The 22,653-nt window shown below is 36.1% G+C and overlaps 1 protein-coding gene across 1 annotated transcript; it reads left to right on the top strand.

Annotated features, from left to right (window-relative positions):
• Positions 1–14,303: 14,303 nt before the first annotated feature.
• On the top strand, positions 14,304–22,321 carry LOC147856825 (uncharacterized). The gene is made up of 5 exons (XM_087328647.1): positions 14,304–15,446; positions 15,703–15,954; positions 16,069–16,231; positions 20,047–20,309; positions 21,925–22,321. Exons 1-5 carry the CDS (start codon positions 14,319–14,321, stop codon positions 22,123–22,125), a joined length of 2,007 nt encoding a protein of 668 aa, XP_087184773.1. The 5' UTR covers positions 14,304–14,318; the 3' UTR covers positions 22,126–22,321.
• Positions 22,322–22,653: the final 332 nt, after the last annotated feature.

Raw genomic sequence — 22,653 nt, 5'->3', positions numbered from 1 at the left:
CATATTGCAATGAACTGTCCCCATAGGCCAAGAAGACAGGTAAACCAAATAGTTGCTAGTTCTAATTGTACTGAACCCGAGTCTATTTCAGTAGGAATATCTTATAGTCCTAATAGTACTAATAGCCCAAATCTATCGAATAAATTTGATGTCCTTAGTCAGTTAGAAGAAGAGTTATACGACTAAGTCCAGCCAAAATAGGAGTCGTTTGGTTGGACAACCCTAGATCTGTGCAGCCCATTAGTGGTTCCATTCCCTCTAAGCAAGTCAGCAATGTGTTCTTAGCTCAAGTAACCGTTAGTACTAAAAGTACCCCTCCAATACATGTCTTACCACTCCTAGATTCCGGAGCTAATTCTTGCTTCATGGATAGGAATTTTGCCCAAGATCATCAAATATCCCTAAGAAAACTCTTGTGTCCAGCCTTTGTAGTAGTCATTGATGGTGGTCCCATTGCTTCCAGAAATATCATAGAAGAGTCAAAGCCAGTTAATATTGCCCTAGATAACTTAGCATGTGTAGTATCATTTAATATAATTAGTATCCCAGAACATCCCATTGTTTTGGGATTCCCATGGCTCGAATTACGTAACCCAGACATAGATTGGAGAACAAGAGAAATCCGGTATCGACAAACCCAAGGATCTACTCATAAGATTGCAACCATTTCGCCACATCAGTTGCATGAGGAAGGACGCAAGGAAGAAATGTTTCTCTTCGTAGTATCAGTAAAACCCTCCAACACCACTAAAGAGGAGTCCACCATTCAACTTCCAGAGAAGTATCGTCATTATGCCGATGTGTTCAATAAAGTACAAGCCAATACGCCATTGACCGTATCATTGCCCCATTGATTTACAACCGGGAAAAGAGCCACCATAGGAACCAATCTACAGTTACTTGTCACCAACCGAGCTAGAAGTCCTTCGAGCCTATATAGAGGAGAATTTGACAAATGGTTTCATTCGACATTTGAAATCTCCAGGCGGCGCACCCTTTTCTTCGTCAAGAAAAAGAATGGATCACTACGTCTCGTCGTAGATTACCGTGGCTTGAATAAGGTCACCATCAAGAATAGGTATGCACTTCCCCTTATCTCAAATCTTTTATAACGAATCAATGGTGCAAAGTTCTTCACAAAGATCGACTTATGAGGAGCATATAACCTCGTATGGATACGACTAGGAGATGAATGGAAAACCGCGTTTCGCACCAGATATGGGCACTTCAAGTATCTGATCATGCCATTTAGACTCACTAATGCGCCAACAGTCTTCCAGCACATGGCGAATGATATATTCCGCGATCTCTTGGATGTTTGTTTGATCATCTATTTGGATGATCTACTAGTTTACTTGAAGATCCAAGAATAGCATGATTCTCATGTATTGTTAGTACTAAAATGACTTCGAGAACATGGTCTTTATGCAAAGATGGAAAAATGTAGTTTCAAGTGCAACCAAGTGGAATTTCTGGGCTATGTCATCTCCTCGGAAGGCATCTCCATGGATCCAGCTAAGGTTAAAACGTTAGTAGAGTGGGAGACTCCACGTTCGTTGCGAGATGTGCAATGCTTTTTAGGCTTTGCCAATTTCTATCGCAAGTTTATACAGGATTACTCAAAGCTTGTTCTGCCTCTCACATAGCTTACCATGAAGGGACAATTGTTCGTTTGGTCTAAAGAAGCAGACATGGCTTTTGAGATTCTTAAGAGAGAGAGAGAGAGAGAGAGAGAATGATGATGACAACGATATATTATGTGAAAAGAATATACAAGGATGGCTAGGAGGCTTAAGACTAGCGTTGAACCGATTTGGTTCGAAATAATGCCTTGTGCCTCCTTTTATAGTGTTCTCAAGAGTACTCCTGAAGTTTCTAGAATGTTCCAGAGAAATTTGGAATATACATCAATTTTCTATAGTAAAACTTAAATGAAAATAATATCCTTTGCTCGACCCATGTAACATAAGGTCATGGGTTCGAATCTTGCCATATCATGACAACGAGTAAGTGTGTTAAGTTATCCCTACGGTTTTGTGGACCTTTTACAGTCCTCAAACACATTGGTTCATCAGCCTATCTTCTCACTCTTCTTGATGGTGTTGAAATCCATCTAGTTTTTCATGTAAGTCGTCTAAAAGAACTTCTTGGTTCTGGTGACAATACAGTTACAACTAAAACTCTAGTTAATTTTGAAGAATTATCTTGTAAACCACATGTACCAAAGAGAATTGTCGATGTTAAAACGAAAATTTTGTGTTATAAAATAATCCGCGAATTTAAAATTAAATGGATGGATAAGTCTATACAATATGCTACATGGGAACGAGAAAATACTCTTAAAACTAATTTCCCTAACTTTTCATTGCAAGAGTGCAATGTTTTAAAGAGGGGGAGTATGTTACTGGCATGATCATATAATATCCCATGGTAAGATTGTACCATAGTATTTTATACACGTGGATAAAGTGTGTGGGTTAAACGAGAGTGTAAAGAAGGGAAGGATTACTTTTAATCATTGGGATTGAGACAACCCATTAAGGCCAAGTGTGAACTTGCCTTGGGGTCTTAGGTCTGGCTATAAATATGAGGCCTAGCTACCCTCATTTGATCATCTCTTGACTACATCAAGACTCTGCCCTTGTGGTGGATCAAACTCTTATAACGAGCGTGCCAGTACCAGGTATGACTCGATGCCATGGCAGTGGTATGGGACGTTGATCGTGGCTCGAGTCTGTCTCGATCCCTTCGCTCGGGGGTGGTCGGGTGGATCGTCACCCTTCTTTCTCTCTCTCTCTCTCTCTCCTTTATATCTATCTATCTTTTATATCCTTATCTCATGCTTACATTAGGATTTAGCTCTAACAGTATGGGACACTAACAACGGACTCAAATTTGTCTCTCACCTTCACTAAGGGGTGGTCGATAGTCTACCACCCTTTCTTCCTTATTTTCTCCTTAATCTTGTGTAACCTTAATTTAGATTCTTGCGGCTCAAGGATGGCACAAGGGCACACTAATGTTTATAGGAGTTTGTAACATTAGTGTTTATATTATAACTTTATTGATAGTAAACATAACCAAAAGATCAAAACGGGTTTTACCAGACAAGCTTGAAGGCTCTGAATTGCGAGACACTGAGACACCAACACAGAATAACGCAATTCGAGTACTCGCGTATACTGGTCATAAATGGATTGTAGATCCTAATCCGATCAAAGTACAACCTGATTGGCACATATGTACTCATGAAAACACATGGCTACGTAAGGTCAGTTGGGACCCTTTGCAATGGACATGGCGTGATCCCTACGCGGGGCAACGAAGCAAACCCATCCCTATCTTCCAATTCACAACTAGATTGGGTCGCCACATTCTAGCTGCTCAAACCGCCCGAGAGCCGGCTGCTGCGAAGGTCTGGCACACATTTCAAGTTCCTCCTACAATAATCACCAAGTTTTGGCAGAAAATGTGGAAACAACAAGACGCGAGGCGAATTACCACGTTCCAATGGCTATTAATACATAAGTCCCTACCGGTGGGAGCATGGCAATGTGGGAACCTTAGCTCTCCTAATTATGTAGAGTGCCCACATGTAGTAGAATCAATACGACACACTCTGCGGGACTGCCCAACGTCCCATCGAATATGGCGAGGGGTTGGTCGCTTGTTGCAATTATACCAGGTGCAAGGCTCAATCAAGTGAGGAAATATATGTTGGCTATCATGAGAGACTGCAATTGGTAGGTACGAGCATCAGGAGGAGGGGATGACTTTGGTGATAAAAGCACAAGAGGTCTTTTTCTCCTCCAACGGCAATGTCCACTCCACTCCTCTTAATGACAAATCTCAAGAGGTGTTGAAATTGGTCAGCCCAATAACTCTTTGGATTCTATGGAAACAACGATGTAGGCGAGTCTTCTCCAACCAAACCGCACATCCAACAAAGTTACTGCAAGAGATATGAAGAGTGAAATTGTAGCCACTCTAAAGAGCCAATATGATAGCCTTAAGGGCGACTCCGATGGAGTTGAAAGACAACGAATAGCCTTCATCCAACAATGGTCTTCCTCTCCCTTTCTTGAGTCAGTGAGCATCCACATAAGATGGAACTATCACATCCCTATAGGGATTTGTACATAATTATCTCATTTGTAAAATTTTATAACTAATGGAAGGAGTTTTTTTTGGGAAAAAAAAGAGATCAAAACAAGTTTGGGGTAGACTACTATATAAAGGGGTTTTAATAATACTTGCAACTATCACACATTTCCATTTATGATGTTAACATGGCGCGTCCCTAAAACAAACAAGGAAGTTTTGAAACATTTAGTTTTTGATGGAGTTAAATTTATACTTTCATGGGGACATGCTATTCATTTGTTTATTTTCTATGGAGATATATATCAAATTTAATTCAATCATCTCCCAAAGATGACAAGGATAGAAACAATCAAATTCAGTCCACATTAAGAACATTTTTTCACAAGAAACTTGATTGATTTAGATTTAGAATTTAGGAAAATCAAATGATACAGATTTTTCTACAATCCACAATAGTTTTATTCAATGTAGGGTTCTCCTAGCCAGAAAACTATAAAAATGGTGTTGCCAAAGCCAAAAGTATTTCGCTTTTCCTCATGGACACCAATGATAATGCAAGCATTATTTGCTTCAACATGCTTTGCATTTAAATACTAATGTACAAACATTACAAAGTTGTGATAATGTTGTATGTTATACAAACTTAAGCTCGTGGGTCCATTGCTTGAGAAACACATAGGTTAAAGTTATGGTTGTTATAGTGATTGTAGATTTGTCTTCAAATTTATACTTTAAGGTCATGTTCACTCTCACTTTTCTCCTTAAAAAATGGCTTTACAAATTAACTTTACACAACCCAAACATTAAAGGCCCGCAAATCTTGAGATATAAGTTTCACGGTTTTGTGATGAAAATTTATCATATCTCAATCCAAGATATAATGCCAATGCAAATATTTAGAAGCAAATAAGATAAAGTGGCACAATCTTGTCCCCCAACACAAATCTTTTTGTTGTTAAATGTTGGAATTTTTAACTTGGGAAAAATCAACTTTCGAAATAATTTCTTAGAACGTTGTTCTTATCCAATTTAATGCTTATTATTTGCTTCAAATGCATGTGGCCACTTTTTGCTTCATGTATGCAAGTTCGTTCCCACATGTACGTTGTACATGTGTACATCGATTCTCTCCTTTCTCATAAACATAAGCAAGATAATAATCACTTTCTTCCCCCTCTCAAGAGTTTCTCTCTCTCAATGATACACACACACATGAATAACAAAACCTACACATTGACGTTTTGCCAACATCAAAAACTAAAAGTATACACATGCACCGCGTTGTCTTGATGCATGAAATTGACAACAATCCCAAGAAGAGTACTTTTTGGCGTAAAGGTATAGGATCCATTAGATGCTCTTTTTTGTGGTGCCTCGTACGTCGAGGAAGTGTATCAGCCAAGCAGGGAGCCCATTTCATGGGACAAACGATTTTTTTGTCGAGCAATTTACTATCACTCTTCCTCTTTCACATTGGACACCATTTTGTTTTGTCTACACTCTACTAGGCCACGTTGTTGATAAGTTCAGATTGAGTGCTGATTTCTCCTTTACCATCAGGAGGATAACTTGTAACATGTAAAGTTGAAAGTAAGTAAGTAAGTAACATCATCTGGTTCTCCCAAACCCTAGCACGACATATATAAACACTAGGCCTAATTATTACTCCATATTGCATTGCAATTTGCAAAACACAAAAGTAAAAACCAAGAAAAAAATAAATTTAGGGTAAGTAATTGGAAGATTGACTTTGAAAGTTAAAGAAGTTAGAAATAATATATAATATGTTTGATTCAACATGTTTAGGTTAGATGGAGACTACTAGTATGACTATTCATTGAATATTGCAAAAGGCTGAATGTCCTTAGATATACTGTTGAATACATCAAATCCTCGCAGAGAGTCGTTTCATGTGTGCAATGCAAATTCTTACCATTATGTCTCCTTCACCACATAATTTCACATCCCACACTTCTTTTTTCTTTCTAGTATTTTAAAAGATGTGATTCAATGCCATTGAATATGATAAGCAATATATATTAAATAAACCCAATTCATAATTATGAGATAGCTCATCGCCTTAGCACAAAAGACTAGTTGCTTAACGTCACGGAAAAATAATGTTGAACCAATCGACGGCAGTTGAGTTTATCTAGCGCATTTTATCAGACACACAAATTGTAAATGACTTACACTAAGCTTGCATATGATTCATTGAAGAAAATTCTGATTCTCAGTGCTATTCATGACATGAACCTCTCTCTATTGCAAGATCAATATGTATGATGGTACTAGTTGTCAAATACATGTAGATTCGTGAGTTTCACTTCATCCATGAACACTAATCGTCTTAAAAAGCGAAACCCAAATATTTATGGAGTTTTCAATTAAAGGAAACTTAGGACTTGGCTTGAAGGTAAATTGTTGTAGCTCAATGATCGAGATGAAAAGGATATGTAAGAGTGTTTTTTGTGCAACAAGTCATTGGTCCTCTTGAATTGATCATTAATAATGGATGATGATATCATGATGCAAAACCACCATGGTGTAATTGGTTTCTTAGTGCCAAGAAAACGCCAACGAACTTGTGTAATTCTAACTTATGAAAGAAAACATAATTACATCTTCACTTGCATTAAGAGAAACATGAAAGCTAATGCAATTTATGGTTGGAGGGGAGAAAGAAAAACGCTTAAAAAGGCAATGACGCAAGCGTAATTTTGACACTTGGTAAGGCAAGAAAGTAAATGCAAATTACACAAAGAATATAAGAATACAAATATAATTTAGCGATTGCTAGAAAAGCATGTTGTATTGTACTTACCAATGCTTTGGTAGATATGTATGCAAAATGTGGTGCGCTAATGAATGTCCATGGCAGCCTAAGAGCAGCTGTAAAAGGTAAAAATCCATGATGAAGTTGTTAAGAATATTTGGAAGTGTTCATGTATCATGTAAATCACTTTAGACATAGTATAACCATTGTTGGAGAAAAAAAAAAAATTAGCAATTGCTAAAAAACCTACAACAAAAGCATAGTTCGGCTATTTATAAAAGCAAGTCTAAGACCTACAAGCGTAGCAATCTTGTAGGTCTTAGACTTGTATATAAATGTGTGCCTAGAGAAAGATGCCCCAAGTATTGGAAAGTGGAACAAACGTGAAGGGTGTGGGATGAGAATATTGGGTGGGTGCCTATCACTACAATGGAGATAACCAAAAAAAGCAAATGCAATTCACGAGAAGGAAAACCAAAAGACAAATGCAACTTTTTCACTTATGAACCTCAAAAGAGCAAAATATAAATCGACCTTAGAGATGCCAAAAAATGCTAATGCGTGACTCGATCTTGGAAAAGCAAATGTAGATATTGACAATTGCAAAAAAAAATTGAGAGCCAAGAAGAAAAAGAAAGATAGAAACAAAGAAAACAAACAAACAAAAAAGCAAATGTAAATTATACACTACAGAATTAGAAAAAGAAAAAGAGAAAAAGGAGGTCGAGACGAAATGAATAAAGAGAGAAGCAAAGGAATGTGAGAAATTAGACATAGAATGAAGGCCCTAGTTTGGGCACATTAATGGGAGGGAAGAATGTTGGAGTTAAGGTGGTGGTGGTCTTCTCACATACATGTTTATGAACATGTGGGTGTGTGTGTGTGTAAAGGAGTGCCTAGCAAGAGAGAGAGAGAGAGAGAGAGAGAGAGAGAGAGAGAAGACCCAAGTGTTTTGGGAAGTGGACTAATGTGAAACCGCCCATAACCAAGATGTCTTAAAACCAACCCTCAAAACCAAAACAAGACATTGTGGGACTTGTGCCCCACCACCTTAATCCTCCTACAAAAAGCAGCACAAATAAGTAAATATTTATTTATTTATATATATATATATTTAAAATTTAAAAGAAAATCATTTAAGTGAGCAAGTAAGTAAGTACTGCACCTGGGAGGATGGATGGATGGATATAAATGATGATGATCCTTTTAATATGTATGTATTATATTTTATGGGTTTTGTTTTTTGTTTTTTTCTCCTCTTTTGGAAGTGTGTGTGTGTGGTCTTTATGAGACAAAAGGAGAGGAAGGGGAATCGTCTCAATCACATGTGTACCATCATTATATAATATACACACATATTTTATGATAACATATACACACACTTAGATTGTTTTTCGGGATCTCGAAACTTTAAAAATACATATAAAAAAAAAGGTGGTGGACTAATAATGAGCCTCTCTTCTTATCTTAGCAACATTATTATTATTATTATTATTATAGCTTCCTTCCTCAATGGGGATGTTTTTAAGGTCAGAGTCTAACTACTCGATATAGACTACCATACCCACTCACACATCTCTACTCTATATTACTTGCCACTATCACCACTACTATTACTCATTAGTCATACCTCATGAGTCATGCATGACCTTAGAAGGATACATATGTCTATATTCCCTTACCCATGGATGACTAATGCAAATGACTCTTTCAAGTCTTCAACTAATAAAAACAAGGAATTCTCTCTCTCTCTCTCTCTCTCTCTCTCTCTCTCTCTCTCTCTCTCTCTCATGGGCCAAATTTGGCCTTAGAAGACGTTAATATATCTTTCTTTCTTTCTCTCTCTCTCTCTCATGTCTTCCATGCTAATCTTCCTTCCATGTGTTCCATTTGACCTCCGAAGACGATAATATAATCTATCTATCTATCTCTCCACGCATCTCAAGTGAAAGTTTTTCTCTTTCGGTTCGATTGATCGTATTTCACCTCCAAGGACAATAATAAAATCTACTTACATAGCTATAATCGTGAGCTAGCTAGCTCATGGGGCTTTGGGATGGGTCAACCTGACTGACTTTACCTTTTAGCGTCATTTAGTGTATGCTGATATTCATTGCTTGAATGAGCTATACAATGTATATGTCACATTGGCCCTCTTGACCGACATTAATTGACTCTATTCTTCGTAATTCAAAAATAGTTCTAACTAGGAGTAGGCTTGAAATTTTGCATCACATAGGCACAACCCTCTTCAACTCTTCGTTAACAAACTCCCTCTACATATGCCCTCTCGTTCATTACACGTCAGTGCCCATGATTTGAGCATTGTGGCTTCAATGCACACCATGTTCAAAATGTGTGTGTGTGCGCCCGCTCACATGCACATGATAGCATTACCTTGTCAATGTAGGATCAATTTGAAGTATCATAGTTGCATCGTCTGTAATTAATAGATGAACTAAGATTGTTTCATGTAAATGTGATACCACTAGCCACAATCCAAAGTTATCAAGACACAACCATTTAGCTTGGATCATATATGAACTTTATTGAATTGCTTGATTCAAATTATTTGTGGCATCACATCAATATCCAAGATTGCAAAATCATACGACAATGCACATAATGTTTTGGGCAAGTGGCCCACAATTAATGCATACACTTATCGTAAAGCTAAGTTGGGCACCAAAGCTTAAAAATAGCACATGCATGGTGTGATGCATGTATGTATCAGACTCTAGAGTGGTAGATATTGCTATGCCTCTCTTATGGAACGAGTACAAATGGGCCCTTTGTAGGGGTGACATGTGTGCTGATGCTCTATAGCTTTTCGGTGCCATGATCGTATGACTTGTTGACATTGATTGTTACATGTTCTCTCGACATTCGGGTATACACAAATAATACTATTCAAGGTTTTCCCAACATATCATTGGATTTTGCTAACACTTCATTGTTTTAATATGAAGGTACATTTCTACCTAAAAAGGGGGGAATTTGTTGGAATAAGGACCCACCTTTTGTTAGGGGTAATGCTTTGAATAGTAATATGAACAAGTGACGATGACAATTAAGTTCTCACCCTCGTCATGGACAGTATGCTCATAAACATATGAATTATTTACGATATAATTGTGACATTGATTATTAGGCCGCAAACCCCTATCATATGTAGCACATGGAGAACAAATATGAATAATGTAGCATAGAGTTGTAAATTGCACATCTTCATTGGATAGCATTTTGAAAACTAAGTCATGAGTATAAAACTACATTGAATAGTGATCCAAACTCCTTTGATTTAGTATTTGCAAGGAAATTGACAAAATTAGATATGTTTGTCAAATTTAATGTTTCATCCAACACAAGTGTTGACAATCAAGAATTTTCGTTCAACTTAGATCCAAAAACTCAAAGTTGTAAATAACTTTTGCTAATTTCGTATGAACATCACATGTTTAACATGATGCCACTGGTTGGGGCTTTTCTATGCTTTGTGCCATAAGTGTTATAGTCATCATTCCTCGAGTCCCAAGAGTCAGACCACAATATGTGTGACATGCAGTTCAATTAGAAACATGCCAAATATTTCCTTCATAGGCTTGAACAATATATCAATAGCACCAATCGTGTACTGTATGTAAAGTAGAGGACTCAATTGAATCAATAATTGATCTACATGGAAAGACTTGCTAATCAATCCATCAAAGCATGACGATTGTATGCAACAAATATAAAGGTTTCATATACATAGCATTTTTTATGTATGAGTTCCATTTAACAAATGTTAATGGACAAATAAACAAATGTGCCATGACATATAGATGGATGATTTTTGTATTTTGTGGTGCATTTGATAATTATCATCTTTTGTAATACTGTCACATGAATGATGGGAGAAAAACTTTGAGATTGAGTACCTCTTCTTTCATTATTTCTCCAAATGCCCTTCATCGACTCCCCTCTCACAGTCTCTAGCAAATTGTATGGTCAATGTTCCAGATTTGACCTTCAAAATTAATGAAGCATGGGAGAAATGGAGGAAAGAAATAAAATCTCAAGGTTATTAATTGGGATCTTTTTGTCACATTTTTTCCCCAAATCGATGAAATATGATGTTGTGAAAAAACATAGCACATGGTAGTGGTTTGTCGGAATTTGATCGAACAATTTTGTTAACTATTCATTTACTTCTTATAAAGGAACAACATAAAAAAAAAGAGAAGGTTAGAAGATATTGCAGACCTAGATAGTATACAATTTTATACCAAAATTTTTACTACCCACATCTTTGTCATGCGAGATAGTGATACTTGAACTTTAAAAATATGGAACTTTTAAATTTTACATTTCTTATGTGAGAGTTAGAATTCAACCCAAAACCTTTCAGAATTCACTATTATGATCATCTTGTGAGAACATGCATACGTAGGTAGGTATTATCTTAATTTTCATATATTTTGTTGATGTTGGGATAAACTTAACCATTGCATCAATTTCTTATTGTTACAAGTTGATGAAAGAGTTAAGCCCCAACCCCACTTGGTTGGTTAAACTTGGCACCCACATGCTCCTCAAGGTACGTGAGGGGTTGGAACTTGTACTAAACCTATAGCGAAGGAATTGTCTTGTAATCTTTAGGTGGCACAAACTTCCTAGTATGATTAATCCTATATATATCGACGAATTAAGAGTTGTTACGTCACCAAAACTTTCACAATAGTGTTGGTTAAATTAGTGGTAGTATCCATCCATTCTAAAGAATATTGGTTTAATAAGCGGTTCTAACTTCTGAGCATCGTGGATTTAAATAGGTAGGACGGCTATATTATGGTTTGATGTATACATCCCCAAAAGGATTGAATTACCAAAAAGGTATATTGTAGTTTGATAGATATATTCCTTTGTTATCCATGTTTAATATTTGGTCATTCCACCTCATTAATTAATGTGCTTCCTATCATTAGTCTAATTGTTAAAAAATATTGATTGGGACATCTTGGTACCAAAGTTAAACGAAAGAAATCCACGTAGCAATGTTGCCTCATTTGGAAGAAAGGGTTTTGGTGAAATCCAAAGATGCATAAATCGTTTTCTTCTAATTTTTTGGTTAAACTAAAGCATATGTTTGAACTTGAAATTTTATGAAAGTACGTTGGCACTGTGAGGTTCACACATTGGTGGAGCCATTAAGCTTATTTGTGGATGTGACTTTGAGTGTATTGAAGAGGTTTGAGTGTAATGGTTCTAGTTTGTAGCCGAGAAGGTGATAGATCAAGAGGGTACATTGTATATCCCTATTTTAAGGTTATGTTTGCCTTGATCATTAAATACTTGAAGACGAATGTGTTTGCAGTCCTAGACAAAAGTTGAAAGTGTCTATATCAAGAGGTGATGAATATTTAAAGTTTTGTGTAGATCAACCATTGATCTTGCCTTCATTGAGGTTAGAGATGACTCGATCGAAGAGTTTGTTTGCCAAATTAGATATTATCATCGAGATTGGCATTCATCAATGTTTACCTCTTCATTCATGACCAATGGGAACTCAAAGTCTCTCCTTCCCATGCTTGACCGATGCATACCAGCTCAATACATAAAATTGTTGATACACGATTCCCATGTCAAAAGGTAATCGAAACATGTCCACATCAACTGGGGGGTGGTGGTGTTGGGGGGAGGATATACATGTGAATTTTGATGTTAATGAGAGAGGAGAGAGAGAGAGAGAAAAAAAGAGAGAAAGAGAGTACTCAATTCATGAAGCATAATAGTAGTTGGTCAAGGGGCATCCTCGGTATTCGAACGGAGGAGCTAGCACATTCATTGAAAGCTAATATACGTGAAGGATCGATCGATCAAGGTGGGTGGATGGATGGATGGATGGATGGATGTGGACAAATCAGTTTTATGTGGATAAGTGATAGATAGGAAATCGAGAGAGCACATGCACATCGCGAAAACATGTGAAGGTTGAAGGTTCAAAGTTTTGAAGATCAGTCAATGACGTTCAAGGTCTCTCACAAGACACTCACTCGTCTCGCTCCTCTCGAAGGCGTAAGTAAGTAAGTAAGTAAGTAAGTAAGTAGAGTGAATTTAACCAATGGTCTATAAAAAAAGACCATGGTTAAAAAAAAGAAAAAGAAGATAAAGGAAAACATGAGCAAAAAACGCTTGGTACATTATGTAGTAGAAAAGCTTGGGTAGCAAAAGTAGAGAAGGAGAGTACGGTCTACGGTCTACGGTCTACTCTCTCGCAAAAGATCTACAGTCTCTACCAATACGGTCTAGGGTCCCCCTTGAAGCAAAGGGTATTTAGGGAAAAAAAACAAAAGAAGAAGAAAAAGCAAAAGCAAATAGAAAAATGAATTGCTCTTCGTTTTCTCTTCTTCTTCTTCTTCTTCTTTTAAAAGGGGAAGAGGCTGTTTATGTAATTTCGGGTTATTTAAAATAAAAATAAAAATGAAGAAGCAAAAAATGATTGGCTCCATGCTCATTACATCACCCATTTTTGTTTTTGGTTATTTAAACAATTTTTATTTACAAAAAGAGCCCGAATAATTTATCCTAAATAAAACTAAAAATACATCTATTTTGTTCTACAAAACGATAAAAAAATAACAAAAGCAAAAGCAAAAACATTTAAAAAAGGAAAAAAAGGAAAAAAAGGAAAAAAAGAAAACAAAGGAAAAAAAAGAAAAAAAAGGGAAAAAAGGAAAAAAAAAGGAAAAAAAAAGGAAAAAAAGGAAAAAAAAGAAAAAAGGAAAACAAAGGAAAAAAAGGAAAAAAAGGGAAAAAAGGAAAAAAAGGAAAAAAAAAGGAAAAAAAGGAAAAAAAAAAGGAAAAAAAGGAAAAAAAGGAAAAAAAAGGAAAAAAGGAAAACAAAACAAACCAACAAATAAATAAATAAATAAAAATAAAGATAAAGATAAAGAGCTAAAAAATAAAATAAAATAAAATAAAAGTATATTTATTTTGGTTGATCGAGAGAAAAACTTGTCGTATAATAAGTAAATAATTAACTATTTTTATTTATTTTGGTAATGATCGACTTTTAGCGATCCAAAATTCCTTTTTTATTTTATTTTTATGATTTATCCCAACTGTTGTTAATTCCGGCGTCTCTCCTGATTCATTGATTATTCATTAATTAATATTAACCCCAACCCTCTCCTTCAACTAATTAGGAGGCGCGCGAGAAGCCCATCTCGGGTCATTAAGTAAGTGCCATGTAATTAATGCGCCTAATCCCCAATTAAACACACCTCCCCCCTCCCCTTAATTAATTAAGCTCCATCACTTAATTAACAGAACCCCCTCTCTTCACCATTTAATCTCTGGATCTCCCGTTTTAATCACTCGACTGTGCAACGAGGCTTCTTCTCCAAAATTAATCCTTAATTTTTGTATGCCCAGAATCGAACTGTACTCAGAGAGAATGGCTGATTATCAGAGGAGCACCCCCAACTATAATCATACCAACAGTAGCAGTAATCTCTCCCTCCAATATAACTACCCCTCCAGTAATCATCATCATCATCATAACAGCGTCGTGATTCCCTCTAATTCTGCCGCCTCTAGCGCTAATTCTGCCGATTCCAGCACGAATCACCACCTAATCAGGGTGCTTAATCCCACCAGCAGTCATGACAACGAGCCAGACAATTCTGTGAAGAAGATCAACAGTTCTGCTATCATGAACCCTCCTGCTAGCATAACCCTAAATTACTACAACCAATTGAACACTTATTTGCCCTCCTCCTTCTTCCCTAATCATAGCAGCGCTACTGCTAATCATGATAATAATCATAATCATAATCATAATCATAGTCATAATCATCATCATCATAATCATAATCATAATCATAATCATCCTCACCATCTCCATCATACCAAGAATGGCCTTAATCAAATTAACCAGTCTTCTGAACAGCAGCAGCACCACATATTCACTTCTTCTACCGAAGATTTGCTTACCAACAATAATGTAAGCTGGTATCATAACAGTAGCAACAATCCCAACCCTAGCCCTAACTCTAACCCTAACCCTAACCCTAACCCTAATAATACTCAGAGTCACGAGAGTAATATTAACAGATTAAGGAACATTAATACTAACCTTAACGATAATACTTCGTCCCTTGCCACAATTCGGCCCGTCCTAAAGTCGTCGATAATGACTCATCACAAGAAATCTAGTAGCAGTAATAATTGTAATAATAATGGTACTACTGTAGACAATATTATTGCCACCAAAACAGAGTTTCCTGCAACCCCCACCATATCCGACAGTTCCAATTTGCTCTTATACTCGGCGTCCCGTCACAACAACGACAACCGATCATCGAGCTCAGATCAAGAGAATAATAATAATAATAATAATAATAATCACATGATTAGTCTAAAACCAGAGGGTCAGCAAAAGAATGGCGATTGTAACAGTAATAATAATGGTAATGGTAATGGCAATAACAGTAATGAAGACCTAATGGAAAGAACAAAAGCTCAGATTATGGCTCACCCGTCTTACCCTCGCCTTGTCACAGCTTACCTCAACTGCAGAAAGGTATATATATATATATATATATGCAGGAAAACATAATCTACCTTGAATCAGTTAATTTAACCTAGTTTCGGACCAGCGTTTTTTAGAAGGTGGAAAAATTTGTTCAATTTTAACAATCTTTTTGATAAGACAGATCTCTCAGGTTTGAGTTTTTGTAAACCTGTTTTCTCTAAAGAAAATCTCTGATCTAAGTAGCTATAATAGTAGTAACAACAAAAAGATTCAGAGGAAATGAAATGGCTACTGCTTCTTTCAGTTTGGTGCTCCTCCAGATGTGGCTCTTAAAGACACAGGCGAGGAAGAAGAAGAAGAAGAAGAACAGGAAGAAGAAGAAGAAAAAGAAAAAGAAGAAGACGAAGATGAAGGGAATGAAGACGGCGAGAAGAAGATGAAGAAGAAATCTGCAGTTGCTACTGCTCAGTTATTAATTCAGAATCATCAACAGAACATACTACCATGCCACAATCCTGCCATGGATTACCATGATCCTGATTTGGACAAATTCATGGTAATTAAATTTTTATGTATTGTTTAGGTTCAGGATTTACTCTCCTAATTCATTGAATTTTGTCCAAATCTCTTCTGTTAATCCCATCCTTTTTCTTACCTTATAAATCTGCAGAGTGCATATGTTGATCTGCTGCAAAGATACCATGAGGAGCTGAGGAGCCCCTTCCAGAAGGCCATGGCTTTCTTCAAGGACATGGAGACACAGCTCACCCTGCTCACGCACGACATTACTACCATTACCACCCATACCTCATACTCCATGGATTCTCAAACAGGTATGTACTTAACCAGGAATCAATCTACAGCTCTATTCTTAATGCATTATACATGTAAACTACATGAATCAATGGTTTCTGATCCATTATGGTGGCAATCTATGTATGCATCCATGTCATGCATGCATGTATGTATCCATGTATGCATGCATGCATAGAGGTTTCTGATCATTATGGTGTCAATGTATGTATGTATGAATGTGTCTATGTATCCATGTATGCATGTCTGCATGTATGTATCCATGTATCCATGCATGCATAGAGGTTTCTGATCATTATGGTGGCAATCTATGTATGTATGTATCCATGTATGCATGCATGCATAGAGGTTTCTGATCATTATGGTGGCAAATTGCAATGTATGTATGTATGTATGTATGTGTGTATGTGTACATACATGCATGCATAGATTCATACTTACATGTATGCTGAGTGTCGAGGTATGCATGCATGTATACATGTATGAATGTAATGTATCTATGTATGCATACATGTTTGTTTACATATATGCATGCATGCATGCATGCATTCATACATATATGTGTATGCAGAGTGTGAAGAGAGAGAGATCAATATGGTGGTAATCTATGTATGCGTACATACATGCATGCGTTCATTCGTACATACATGTATGGAGAGGTAAAGAGAGAGAGAGATCAATATAATGATAATGTATGTATGTATGTATGTATGTATCTGTGTATGTATGAATGTGTGCATGTATGTATATGTGCATATATGCATGCACACATTCATACATACATGTATGCAGAGTATAGAGAGTGTAGGCATATATGTTACACTACATTTGTTAAGTGTCTCAAGGTCCTCCTAGATGACTTATATAACATTAGATTGTTCATATGTCTCTAGGTCAAAAGGGTTTGTATAACTCTAGATTGTAAATTGTAGCTTGGTCTCAAAGATAGGAAATAGTTGGAAGTTACAATATGAAAAACCATTATTCTCCTTGACAAAATAACAAGTGTAAATCATAATTCACTTGTTATATTAAGCAATTCACGATTGCATTAGGGATTAGGGATGTGTCTTGTAGTATATATCAAGCAATTCACCGTTGCATTAGGGATTAGGGAAGTTGTCTTGTAGTTTATATCAAGCAATTCATGGTTGCAGTAGGGGTTAGGGAATTTTTATTATGGTTTATGTCAAGCAATTCACACAATGAGAAGGGCATGATTTGATATTTTCAAACTAGGGTAGGGTTCTTCTCATATATATACAGCTTAACGCCGGGAAGGGTGTTATTGAGAATTTCCTTGGATTTGCGCACAATCCTACATTATCAATCAAACTGTATTCTAAAATATAGATTATTATGAATTGGTTAGGTCACGTCAATTCACATTTGTTAAGGGAACACCATATATATATATTATAATTTTAACACATCTATATCCATATGCTAACATTTTATGACACATTTGCCTCAACAACACTTGGTGTTGTTTTTAAACTTGAAACAAGTTCTTTGTTGTTAAAAATGAAGCAAGCCTTCATCATGACTTGTAAGGTTGAGAAGATTGAATTGCCGTATTGATATCCTAGAAGCTACATTAACAATGAAGATCTATACAAAATTGTGAACAAGACTTAGAAACTGCAATAGTATGCATTTCAAGATATTGGAGGTTCACAATCATGCCACCTGTAATAAGTTCCTTGGAAAGTATACCATGACATTGCAATCTTCAATAAAAACTCTTGTACACATTAAAGGTCACTTGTAAGATGATTTTCGGAAATGATGTTTAGATCGAAAAGTGTGATGCTTAACTCTCTATTGATTTTGGATCTATATCCCTTCATAGTTTTGTATACCAACTTTTTGACACATGGATGTTGACGAGGTAATTGGACATTTGGTGCTATGTTGGCGGTTCTTATAGCCCATTCTCCATGTTACACCAATAAGTTCGATAGAGAAGTCCCTTCCTGAACTCCTCTTTCTTTACCTTGCATTTCTCCAACCTCATGAGACTAGAGTGTGGCAACATTATGCCTTTATTTAGTTTGGGATTAATGGTGTCAATGTTGTCTCAGTAACTCATTCTTACTTTGATAGTTCTTTCTTCTTTTTGAACCAAGAGATCTAGATATCATATTATAGGTGCTTCGTTTGAATTTCTTTGTGTCTTCTTAGTTACGTGACTTTGTAATGCACTTTTAGTATGCCCAATATATCCAGTTTCCACATTTACCCTCTTAAGTTTCTTGTCTTGATCGATCAAACAATCGTACCGTGGCTCAAAGAGAAAAAACACAAACAAAATAAAAAATCTAACTTTTTGATCGCTTTGCTGAAAGATAAGGGTAAATAAATGAACATGAATTAACAACATGAATGCATTCTTTGTTATAAAAAGACTAAAAGACTCATAGAATGTTTTGTTGTTTGTAAGACTAGGCACATGATATTAATATTTGTTAAAGATGTGTTCAGAATTTACTTCCAGCACGTCAATCTCTTTTCCATTCATTTTCGTAGTCGAAATTATATTTTTGAAGACTCTTTTCTATAACGAAACCTCAATGTTGAAAGACAACTCAATTTCTATGCATTGGCTTCCTTTTTCTGCGGGTCTAAGCATTGAGACTATAACAATGAGACCATGTCAATGGTGTATACCACCTAAGATGTGTTAGGAACACAACCACAAATTGCAAACCTCATTAAACCTTTAGAAAAAACCCAACTCTCTAGTCTCACAGAATTGTATATCCCAAACTCCCAATATTAAGCTTGAATGGAAGCGCAAAATAACATTACTTTGTTATGTTGTGAAATAGAATATAACAATGACTATGGTAATACTACCAATTGCCAAACTCGAGTAATATGCTTCCATTTTTTGAGCTCTTCAAGTTATTGTTGTAACCAATATGTTTGCCCAACTTTTGATTATATTGAGAATGACATCATTGTTTGCATTGGCATAATTTAAGTCGTGCACACAATGCTCACTGCTTCTTTGTAACCATTGCTGATAAGTGTCCGATATTTATCTCACTGCAATTGCTACTATTGTAAGTAGTTCTAGGATTCAGGGGTTAATACATTTATATTGTTTTCTCAATATACATGAGACGCCTATGGACCTTTTAGCTGATTAATGTAAGTTAAATTGGCTCACCTTATGGCTATTGTGACATCCCTTCTCGAGCATTTCAATCCTAATTGGGTTGATGTCCATGTAAAACTAGTCCCTCGATGGTGGTTAAGGTATTTAAGTTAGGTGTGAGCATGTAAATGAACTTGTGTCATATATGTTCTTTGTCGCAAACGTTAGTACCAAGTGTACGACGGTTTAATCTATATTGTACTTTAAAATATCTGAGTCTTGACCTTTAGGTTACTATATTCGCCAATATGTATCACATTGAATTTCACCAAGTTCCGATGAGTATGGTGAGTTTGTAATGTCCTTGCTTTTCATATTTGAACATTGGAAGGTTTGATTCAATGATGCATGCATTTACACTATATAACAATGGACAATGAAAAGAACAGAAATTTTGACAGTTTTCATGAGGGGCAAAATTTCCATCATTTTTAACAATTGCCACTATTTCTGTCATTTGCTGTTAGACTTTTTGGCAATATGACAAAATGTTGGTGGTATATGCATCATGAGAAACGATGAAAACAACCCATTTAGTTATGATGATTACTCTTGTATTGTTAAATTTGGAGGTACATTAATGTGGATGTGCGCACACACAAACACATCTATTATGTATGTACCAGGGTACACATTCCAAGTGGGGATCATTAAATGTTTGTTTTGTCATAGTGAGGGAATTAGAGAAGGTTGAAGATGAAGAGGCAATATTGGATGAGGAAATGGAAGAAGAACTGATCAATTGTGAAGGGGGAGTAGACCCATTGGTTGAAGACCAAAAGCTAAAAGAGAGGCTCCTCCAAAAGTATCGTGGACACATTCAAAAACTCCGGCAACAATTTATGAGGAAACGTAAGAAAGGGAAATTGCCAAAAGAGGCTAGACAAAGGCTTCTCGAATGGTGGAATCAACACTACAAATGGCCTTACCCAACGGTATGTGTGGACCTTTCTTTAAATCCTTTCTTATGAATTCCGATCATTATGCATCAAATAATGTCTTTTTTTTTTATGTTAATGAATGCGATCTTTGTGATCAATACAAATTAATTTTGGTACTTTATCTAAGGCATTGTTGGTTGGTGTATATTGACCCACATATCACACATCATGTCCTAGTGTATGTCCATTACTTCTTCACATCGTAATTAGGCCGAAATATGGAATGCTTTGTTGAAAACTTCACATGCGAGATATTTGCGTGCGCCAACTAAGTGTGTTACTATTTGTTCCGTATGGACACTTTTCATTGACCTGCCCAAAGACTAGTTGTTAGCACCTATTAGAAAAGGAGTTTATACATTGACATCAAGGTTCTATATTAGAGGGCAAATACATGTATACTTATCATGGTACTTTTCTTCTAGTCTTGAAGTGACAAACATAACATGCATAAATTGGGAAGGATGAGAAGTTTTTGACCACAAATAGTTTGTGGTGTTATAATGAATCTAGTTTAATCTTAACTGTATTGAATAAGCATATAGTGAGTCAAATATAAATACTTATCTATAATCATCATGAATAATGCTTATAATATGGAGTATATTATCACACTTTCTTTACACTTCAATTGGGATGCTATTATTATTACTTAAGTATACCCTTGTCTCCTAGTCCTCTAACCTTCAATAACTTTAGCATAGGTAAAAACCATACAAATATAGTCAAAACATATGTTACATTATAATACCATGCCTTCTGTTTGTTTGCAGTAAACTTAAAACCATAACTTTTGAAAATGTATTCATACTTCAGTCGACTGATAATTTATAACCCTAATGATATCAGTGACAATATGGGCTAATCATGCAAAACCACCACTATATGTAGTCCTAATCATATGCACCTAGCAACATTAGGGTTAATGATATGGTCATTTCACCACCTTCATTCACTATGCATGATTATGTATGTTTGCATTGTTTACGTGTATGCGTATGAAATGGCAATTTTAGGAAGGCGAGAAGACAGTGATAACTTATATATACCCTGCTGATTATCAAGTCAAAATTTTAACTAATTATGCCAAACCCTCATTATGTTCAGTCCTAATCATATGCACAGAGTAACACTAGGGTTAGTGATATGGTTATTTCACCACCTTGAATATTGCAGGATCTTCATGTTGATGTGTTTTATTTGCATGTATGTGCATGAAATAGCATTTTTAGGATGCCAAGAAGACAGTGATAACTTAAACCCTAATGATATCAGTTAAAAATGTTAACTAACTATAGTATGTTCTAATCATATGCCCCCTAGGGTTAGTGACATGGTTATTTCACCACCTTGAATATTGCATGATCTTCATGTTGTGTATTGTCTGCATGTATGTGCATGAAATGGCATTTTTAACTTAAAACCCTAATGATATCAATTAAAATTTTAAGTAATTATGCTATACCCTCATTATAGGTTGGCCTAATCATATGCCCCAAGTAGCACTAGGGTTAGTGATATGATTATTTCACCACCTTGAATAGTGCATGATCTTTATGTGTGTAATTTGTTTATGGGTATGTGCACGAAATGGCATTTTTTTTTATAGGAAGCCGAGAAGACGGTGTTAGCGGAAGCAAGTGGGCTCGACCCTAAGCAAATAAACAATTGGTTTATCAACCAACGAAAGAGACATTGGAAACCTAGCGAGGACATGAAGTTCCACGTGCTCGTCGATGATACCCAACCAACCCCGTCCCTTCTTAAAATCAATGGACGTGGAGATTCCACCCCTAGTGTCTTCTACTAAAAGGTGTTCCTTACTTAAATTGAAGAAACATCCCCTTCCATACTAATTCTCGTTCTCCTTTTGTGTACATAATAGTAATGCATTCTCAGTCATGAAGCATGTTCTAGCATTTTTAATGTTCAGTTGAGGCCCAAATAATTGAAAGAGGCTTTGATATTGATTAAAAACTTGTATCATTGAAAATCTTTTTGGGGTCTATTGAGTTTTGTGGTGAAGAGTTCCTTGGTATGTATGGCTAATCATCTACGATATTATAGTATTTTTGTCGATTGATGGCTTGCATTAATCACATGGTGGGTACTTGTACTTGTGAGATTACACGTAGTCGATGTCATTGCGTTTCATGCAAATTGGCAAGACACCTCGAGAGCGGCCTCAATCCAAATTTGTTCGTATTTGCGAGCCGCAAGTACCATGTTGGGAGAATGTCTACGGTGACTTGAGGTCTCGAATTTAAGTTCAATCTATGTTTGTAATTTAGTATTTATGAAATGACAAGTAAAAGTTGTGCTCAAAATCATTGAAGAG

The sequence above is a fragment of the Azolla caroliniana genome, unplaced genomic scaffold (assembly GCF_043228905.1).
Source record: "Azolla caroliniana isolate FFs.n. ecotype wild unplaced genomic scaffold, voAzoCaro1.0.p SCAF_12, whole genome shotgun sequence".
NCBI classification, from domain to species: Eukaryota; Viridiplantae; Streptophyta; class Polypodiopsida; order Salviniales; family Salviniaceae; genus Azolla; species Azolla caroliniana.
This window is presented reverse-complemented; position numbering and strand designations above follow the sequence as displayed.

Coding starts and splice junctions, on each gene's coding strand:
- LOC147856825 (XM_087328647.1), top strand. CDS start 14,319: ATGGCTGATTATCAGAGGAGCACCCCCAACTATAATCATACCAACAGT. Junction 15,447..15,702: donor CTTACCTCAACTGCAGAAAG/GTATATATATAT, acceptor TGCTTCTTTCAG/TTTGGTGCTCCTCCAGATGT. Junction 20,310..21,924: donor ACAAATGGCCTTACCCAACG/GTATGTGTGGAC, acceptor TTTTTTTTATAG/GAAGCCGAGAAGACGGTGTT.